The following is a 9,446-nucleotide window of genomic DNA, read 5'->3' on the forward strand; positions in this document are numbered from 1 at the left end:
GGAGCTTATTTTTTACTTTACATAAAGACAGTTTATTTGAAGATGTGTGTGATAAGGATGATTGCCGTTATAATTAATATTGAATTCTTATCACCTATCAGTGTCGCTAAACTTATATACAAAAGAATTGGGTGTATGATTTGGGGCGAATAACCGGACACTTCATCGATCAGTTTATCCCAAAAATCCTGTCTATAGATGGACTGGTCTTAAACTCCGCCCAGTCAAGTGAAATAAATCTAGTAATAGATACTTGTTTATGTCAACCATTTTAACGTCCTATTTCATGCCACAAAATCGGGTATATACAGACAAATTATGCAAATTAGTAAGTGCCTGCATGATATATAAGCTTGCACACAGCCAATCGACAGTAGTACCAAATAAGCTTACATCGAATAATTTTAGCAAGGAAAAGACATTCCAAAGGTAAATTCGTGTACATTTTTTAAATTCATATTAGATGTTTTATTTTTATTCATGTTGGTTATTTCAATTTCAATCGGACTTTATTTTGATACCGCAATTATTAAAAAAACAACACTTTAATTGTTAAGAAATCACTGTGATATATATTACATAGAATAGTGTCTACTAAAATTTGTTCGGTTAGATTAAAGTACGTAGTAGAAAGTATTGTATAAATCATGTTTATCGATCTTTTGTGCATTTTTCCTTTGATCATTTTTTGTGATAATTTGTCATATCATACTACTCGCTTGAGATGGGAAATTATGGCTAGAAACTAAGGAGACACGTGGCGTTGCTAATGAAACTGACATAAAATTGACAACGTCGTCATAGGTAAAATAGCGATAAACAGATTTTCAATGGTCATCTCAACTCGATTGCTTTTTCTCACTTTCGATAATCTATAAATACATATATATGAAATAGGCTGTCGATCTGCTAAATTCTAATGTTAGTTTGCAAAACCGATTTCTGAATTGATTTGAAAATAAAATTTGTCACGCAATTATTTTGAAATATAACAAAAAATGGACAGTTCAGTCAGTTGGTTTAACGAGGTTTATACATTTTATAATCTATTTTTTTTATTTTTTTTTATTTTTTATCTTAAAGCAAATTTAAAAACTGAAGATTCTTTTGAGTGTATGAAATTATTAATTCCTTGTTGAGTTTTGACGTTCATCTTTCAACTGTAACCCAAACACAAGGCTCCGTGTTAAAGATCGTACTTTGACCTATAAAGGTTCACTTTTACAAATTGTAACTTGAGTGGAGTGTTGTCTGATTGACACTCACACCACATCTTCTTAAATCTGTTTGATTTTAAAATGTTCATCAGATTATTTTTTTTTTAGCGAAATGAAGTATACAGTTTTAGCATTGTTCTGTATTGTGGTTGTGAATGGGTACAGTTTCAAGCGTACTGAGAAATCCAAATATCTTGGAGACAGGGAAAAGTTCGTTTTAAAACACGCTGGTATCGAAATGGCAAAAGAGGAATTCGGCGAAGAAGGTGGAGAAGAAGCTGAAAAAATACTTGATAAATGTCTGGAAAAAGCAGATGAACAGATCGGCGAGTGCATGCTAAATGAGGGTAAACGCCTTTGTGAAGAAGGAGAAAATGATCAATGCGAAAGAATCGAAGAACACATATTGTTCACGATCGCTGTAGGAAAAAATCTACTGGAAAGTGGGTGCCTTGCTATGGAGGTTGAAGATGCTGATATCGGACCGTGTCTCGAAGGTAAATGTATGGCGATATGCGGTAATGTTTGTGATGATATGGAGGGAACCGCAGATGAATGCGATTGCAAAGAATGTTGCAAGGTAGAAGAAAAAGATCTAGAAAGTGCAGTAGAAGAACTCGAGAGTAAAGAAGAAGAGAGGTCAACACGTTTAAATAAGCTCAGAAAACTTAACATTTTCCGTTCTGTGTTGAACAAAAGATACTTCGGAAATCTGATCAAGAGAAAGTAGAAGCCACCATTAATCAAAAAGCCCACATAGACAATAACTCAGAAAGGACAACAACCTAGCAATGAATAGTTTGTAATGTTTCGAAAAGCTTTTTAATTCATAAATATTTGCATTCATTATGTCTTTTTTTATTCCAGTTTGTAGTATTTTAGTATTTTTATGTTCGTGCTTGCTTGTTATTCTGTTGTTTCCCTCTATAATCAATGTTTCCCTCGGTTTTAGTTTGTTACACAGATTTGTTTTAGCGTAATCGAATTATTACTATCGAACAGCGGTATACTACTGTTGCCTTCATTTAGATCATACTTTATTATTGTCAATTGCATTTAAGTATTCAATCGATGTCACATATTAACGTCACCATTAACAACAATGGTGCGATACTGTCGCTGTCTATGTAAAAATCGCAATTGTCGCCCTTGAATTCATGTCCTTTACGTCATATGGAAGGTGGATTTCCCACTGCATTAGTGAACATACGATGTCACATATTGCCGTCATAATTAACAACCAGTTATTTTCAAATAGTTTTCCAAGCTGGCTATTATTGACATATCCGTTGGGTAAAGGGTTGGGGTGTTCCAGTGGTTGGAAACTTTCCCCTTTCGTTTTTTTTTAAACTATGTGAACATTTCATAGTGTTTCAGGGGTTGGAACCCCGCGGCGCCACATTTCAAAATGACTGGATCCGCGCCTGGACAGGTTTTAGCCTGGATGTTATTCATTGAAGAATATATTCATCACTTTTGATGAGTTTTAAAACCCTTATTATGAAATACATAGTAAATTCTAAAAAAAATAACATTATATTTTGCTATGTGTTTGTTTATTCCACATTGGGTAGAGGTATACGTGGGAGGGTTGACATTTCACAAAAAATGTTTGAACCCACGACATGTTTGCGCCTGTCCCTAGTTAAAACATCAACCCTTTGGAAACGTGTTGTGTTCTTCAAGTTTTGGTATATTTGAATGTTTCTGAGTTTAATATAGCGTCCATTTTTCTGAACTAGTATACATAATTGTTAAGGTCCTACTGCTCCTGCTTCCGAGTACGGGATTGGTTCACTACGCTGAATGCCCATTATTGCACTTGGGTTGTTTTCTGTTCTTGGTTGGGTAGTTGTTTCTTTGCCACATTTCATGTTTTCATTCTCTATTTCATTTGACTAATTCATCTTAAATGTTTAAAAATATGCGATATTTTGCAAAAGCATAGTTTTTAACGCGATATTTGTAGAATGAATTTACGCGGTATTTACATTTACCTTCCGAAAAGAACTTTAGAAAACGTCTTCAAACTATTGCTTACAATGGTATATATGTCATAACATGCATAATGACGCTTTAAAGTTATACGTTTACATTTTAGTTATCAACAAAAGCAATTAGTACTCGAGTTAGTTAGTATTCTGTAGTTTATTTTAAAAACAAGAATATGTCTATACTCCATAGTACAAGGATGCCCCACCCGCTCTATCATTATCTATGTTCAGTGGACCGTAAAAATGTGGCAAAATCTGTAATATGCCATAAAAATTGGAAAGATCATATCATAAGCAACATGTGCACTAAGTTTCAAGTTGATTGGACTTCAACTTCATCAAAAACTACCTCGACCAAAAACTTTAACCTGAAGAAGGACAGGCGAACTGACGGACGAACGGACGCAAAGACCAGAAAATATAACCCCATAAATGGGGCATAAATATATTCTGTCATTGTCTTACGAGGTACACGAATGTCCCTAGTATGGTCAGAAAGTTAATCATCCTTCAACCACGTTATGTGTTCTATTGTTCGTCTGTTTGTCTTCTTTCATTTTTAGCTAGGCGTTGTCAGTTTATTTTCCATTTATGAGTTTGACTGTCCCTCTGGTATCTTTCGTCCCTCTTCTATGGAAATATATGACTGCAAAAGGGACAATTATATCCCTCGTGAGACAATTACTAGGAAACCTTTATCAACAGACTGAAGATGAATTAAAAACTTGTATTTTTTTTTATTGTTATAAATACTTTTTTTTTGTATTTTCAAAATTCAAATAGATAACGGAATGGCATCAAAATGACGAATATGACGTCAGAAAATGCAGTTTGACGACGTTTTCAGAAGTTTCAACCCCAAAAAAAATATACTTCGAACGACACAAACAAATTAAGAGAAGAAGTTTTAGGTTGCATGCGTCCTAAGCGCTTACCTTCATCAGGAATGCTCCAGCCGAATATTTAAAAGCCAAAGAAGCAATAATACCGAAACAGGTGAAGAGCGTTATACCTAACGAGAAAGTAAAACAAATACCTAATCTATTTTACATGTTTAATGTCAACTTTGTCCGAGGGAGTTGAAACCTTAATTTCTTAATGATTTCATTTTTTTTATATAAATTGACAACTTTAAATACATTGAAATATGTTTGCTGTAAATCATGCCAAACTTAAGTACTGACTACTTATCTAATGATACACGCGGAGCCGGATAGTCCACAAGCAAGCAGAGGTATCAACCCTGTGCTGAAGCGCTTTTCTGGATTTACAATCATAATAAAAAAAACGTCACGGTCAAATGGGTAAAATATTGACAAATTTAACTTAATAACTAGCATGATAATGAGATAAACAAACTGACACTTAAGTTCCATGGCAAAACAAAACACAAAAAGTATCAAATGACAAACAACAATATAAAAAACACAACATATAACATTAATGACAGAGCATCACGAACCCTACGAAAAACCAATGGGTGATCATACATGTTTGGATGATGTAAGCAGATCCTGCTGAGCATGTGGCGTCGTGTGACTCATGTAAGTACATACCTTAAGGTTCAGCATGTGACACTCGGCGTGTTACTCATGTGAGTACATACCTAAATCTTCAGCATGCATTCGCCGTTTTACTAATGTAAGTATATACCTGAAGGTCTTCCAATCATCAACCTATTTTTCAAAAGAATTTAGCCCTAAAATTTAGGAGGAGACGATTCTTGGAAAAAATCCCCAAAATACTGTAAAAATCAAACCTGAATCATTACAAACGAATGGACAATTACTGTCATATTCCTGATTTAACACAGGAAAATATCATTCGTTTGAAAAATATCATTAATTTGACTAGTTTTCAAGATATGCATATCATGTGTATTGTGTTGCACTTATGGATGCATTGGTGGTGTATGGTAGAAATAAAAATAGATATAAACAATGTAGTTTTCACTTTGGAGTACGAACAATGAAATTATCTAAAATCCTTTAGTTTATGAAACGACAATTTTTGTCGTTACAATTACGTTTTCCATAGTAGAACTTACAAATAGTATAAGAAGATGTGATATGAGTGCCAATGAGAAAACTATCCATACAAGTCAAAATTGATAAAAGTAGACATTATAGGTCATAGTACGGCCTCCAACACGGAGCTTACACCAAACAGCAAGCTATAAAGGGACCAAAAATTTACTAGTGTAAAACCATTCAAACAGAAAAACCAACGGTATAATCTATATAAAAAACGCGAAACGAGAAACTCTTAGGAACCACATCAATAAACGACAACTATTGAACATCCGATTCCTGACTTAGAATAGGATAATATATAGGATATATGATATATATATAAGTACGTCTGAGCCAGTGACAACTCTACAACAGATTTATCCATCGGATCACCAGCAGTGATGGTGATACATGGCTGTGTACATTATGTATATACAACTCGTCTAAACATCAACCCATCAATGTTAGATCTGTAAATTTGCTTTCGCAAATTTTTGGTTCTTCCCTCGCCGGGATTCGAACCCATGCTACTGTGATATCGTGACACCAAATCGCCTGCACTGCAGCCGTCCCGCTAGACCACACGACCACCTGGGCTCTCATAAAAAGAGCTTTCGCTGGCCGTGTGTTACCTTTTCTCGTCAGTTTTAATCTAACGGCGTACTACAGTACATGATATATACTTATACCACATGTTAGAACAATGCCATCCTACATTCAAGATACAACAGATTATTTGAAGAAAATGGATTCATTAAATCCCTTACCAAACAACACAATTTTGGTATCGATGGATGTGTCTTCTTTATACACAAATATTCCCAAAAATGAAGGAATAGTCGCTTGTGAACAAGTATGGAACAATCGTAAGGATAAACATCCCCAAACAGACTGTCTGGTTCAGTTGCTGAGACTAGTGCTGGAAAACAACAATTTTGTATTCAACGACCAGCACTACTTGCAGGTTGACGGTACCAGTATGGGAACCAAAATGGCACCTTCTTTTGCCAACATTTTCATGGGGAGTCTCGAAGAACGCATCCTTTCGAATGTACCATACAAACCCTTGTCTTGACTCCGTTATATTGATGACATCGACATCAAATGGAACGAAACTGCAGAACGTCTGCAAGAATTTCTCGATTTCTGTAACAACTTTCATCAACAGATAAAGTTCACATCTGAAGTTTCAAATGAGAAAATTGCGTTTCTCGACACCACCATAACTTTAGAAAACGGAGTCATGACAACCGACCTTCACACCAAAAAAACTGATAAACACCAATTTCTCTCTCCGAAGAGTTGCCACCCGAAACACTGCTCCGAAGCATTCCGTACAGCCAAGCCATCAGGTTAAAACGGATTTGTTCATCGGAATCAAAATTTAACCATCGTTTGGGGCAACTCAGACAGCAACTTAAATCAAGAGGTTACAAGAACAAAAATATTTCAGAAGCTTTCGGTAAAGCAAAAGAAAAAGACCGAACAAACCTACTTGAATACAAAGAAAAGACGGCCCAGACAAATAAAATACCGTTTGTTGTTAGCTTTCATCCTGACCTGACAAATCTTTCATCAATTGTCCACAAACACTGGCGTCTTATTAAAAATGATCCTTCCTTAAAAGAGATTTTTCCATCACCTCCCGTTATGGCTTACCGCAGACCCAAAAACCTCAAAGATATTCTAGTAACATCCAAAGTATCTAAACAGGAGATATCAACAATCGGAGGTTATACACCATGCGGAAGGGGCAATTGTAAGTGCTGCAGAGTCGCCACTATCGAAACCCAATTCGTCAGCACAGTCACAAAGAAAAAATACAACATATTCATAACATCAAATTGCAAAACGCAAAATTGCATTTATGTTCTAACGTGTGGAACTTGCAAAATACAATATGTTGGTGAAACAGAAACACCATTTAACATCCGACTAAATAACCATCGATCATTTTATACAAAAGAAAGGAACTGCCCAATTACAAGACACCTTTTAAGAGCAGGACATGATTTTGAAAACGTCACATTTCAAATCATTGAGAAAAATCAAAATTGGGATACACAAGTAAGACAAAAAAGAGAGAGATTTTGGATGCACCAGTTACGAACTCTTGAACCTGATGGACTCAATGACAGAGACGAAAAAAGATTTAAAAACAAATCAAAACCATAATTATCTTGAAATCATACAAATTAATTGTATATATATATATATATGTATATAAGATATACTAGTATAGAAGAATAAAGAAAACACTATACATCTTTTGAACTCCTAAGTCAACACTTAAAAGACCTGCCTTGCAATTGAATTAAGGTAGAGAATACAATTGAGAATAGCAATGAGGAATGTGCCAAAGAGACAATAACCCGACCAAAGAGCAGACAATATCCGAATGCCATTAATGGGTTCTCAATGCAGCGAGAAACTCTCACACCCGGAGGTGTGCTTCGGCTGGCCTGTTAACAAAAATGTATACTAGTTCAGTGATAATGGATGTCATACTAAACGCCGAAATATACACAAGAAAGTAAAATTAAAAATCATACAACATGTACAAGACTAACAAAGGCCAGAGATTTGCGTCGGGGTTAAACAGGTTTTTTTTTAGATATCAACCCTACCCCTTAATTCTAGCCAATGTAGAAAAACAAAAACACAACAATACGCACAGTAAAACTCAGTTTAAAAGAAGTCCGAGTTCGATGTCAGAAAAGGTAACAAATGAAACTAAACAAAATGACAATGATACATAAATTAACAAACGACTACTAGCTGTTACTGACATGCCAGCTCCTGACCTTAATTAAACTGACTGAAAGATTATGTCTTCATCACATGAATATCAAGTACAATCCCTCCAGTTAGGAGTTTAGTATTATACCATCATACAATATATGAGAGGAACATAACCCTTATCATACCAACAACTGGTTTTAGAATAAACGTGTTTATTTCCGCTGCAAAGACCATAAGTGAATCATTATCAAAGCCAAAATATGCAATAATTTATGACATGGCAACAGTATCGTAACTATATCCCTTCTTAATGAGTCTGTTTAAAGGTTTTGTTAGCTTTTGAGGTGAATGCCGACATTTTTGTGCTTTGTAAAAAATTGGATGTGAAATACCTGAACGTATAAGATGTCTACATGTTAAATTATATAGATGAATGATGTCCTTGCACCGATGATACGATTTAGTAAATGTTTTGACTAGTTTGTGATATTGAAAACCCTGGTGTAATAATTTTTCAGTAAAACACAAATTTCTTTCGTTAAAATCTATCATGTTGTTACTTACACCAGCGAATCTTACAATTTGAGATATATAAACACCATACGATTGTGACAATGGAACGTCACCATCTAAAAATGGATAATTATTAATTAACGATAGGAAAGGAAAAATCATCTCTTTTATCCTTAATTTTTGTATTGAGATTCCTGTTAATAATATTTATATCAAGATCGAGGAAAGGGCAGTGTTCATTGTGCGTATTAGCTTTATTGGAAGTTATTTAACTGGATAAGTATCTTTAGTATTATACATAATGAAGTCGTCATTATTGATAGCCAATACATCATCCAAATATCTAAAAGTTTTCTAAAATTATAAATTAATCAAAATTCATAAAAATTAAAATACGATTTGAATGTTTGCGTTTTAAGTGTCATTACAAATTACGCTAAACAGAGGCACATGTAGATATATAAGAACATGAGCATTTGTCTAAGGCCTACACATTAAGCTCATCTTAGTCACTCCTCCACCTCTGTACCGTCACAGCATATATTTTCATCGGCAGGACGATTAATTCCCTAACAAATTTGAGAAATCGTTACGTCCCAGAAAAAGTTGTCTAGATAATATTTTTAAATAAGAAAAAAATAGTTGCACCCTGTGCTGACCCTCAATAAATGATTGAAGGCATCAGTAAGTTCTAATTACCACCCCTTTGTTGATCACTTAATGTGTTTTTAACGGTTCCCAAGGACTGTTGTTGAGCAATAATTTTTCTAAATATATTATGTAATTACTTGTCTCCCAATTTACATAATTATTACATGTAGTAAATGAGATATTAATTACGTTATAAAATTCCTTGGACTATTTATCTAGTCTTAGGAAATAATGTTGAAGGGTTAATGGTCATTAGAAAATGGCCCACAATACATAAAACGGGTGTAATTTTTGTGTTTCAATTTTGTAAATTTAAT

The 9,446-nt window shown here is 34.4% G+C and overlaps 1 protein-coding gene across 1 annotated transcript; it reads left to right on the forward strand.

Annotated features, from left to right (window-relative positions):
• The first annotated feature begins 274 nt into the window (after positions 1-274).
• Positions 275-2,064, forward strand: LOC139498034 (uncharacterized). The gene is made up of 2 exons (XM_071286340.1): positions 275-429; positions 1,326-2,064. Exons 1-2 carry the CDS (start codon positions 287-289, stop codon positions 1,945-1,947), a joined length of 765 nt encoding a protein of 254 aa, XP_071142441.1. The 5' UTR covers positions 275-286; the 3' UTR covers positions 1,948-2,064.
• The last annotated feature ends 7,382 nt before the right edge of the window (positions 2,065-9,446 follow it).

This window comes from Mytilus edulis, chromosome 12 (genome assembly GCF_963676685.1).
Source record: "Mytilus edulis chromosome 12, xbMytEdul2.2, whole genome shotgun sequence".
NCBI lineage: Eukaryota > Metazoa > Mollusca > Bivalvia > Mytilida > Mytilidae > Mytilus > Mytilus edulis.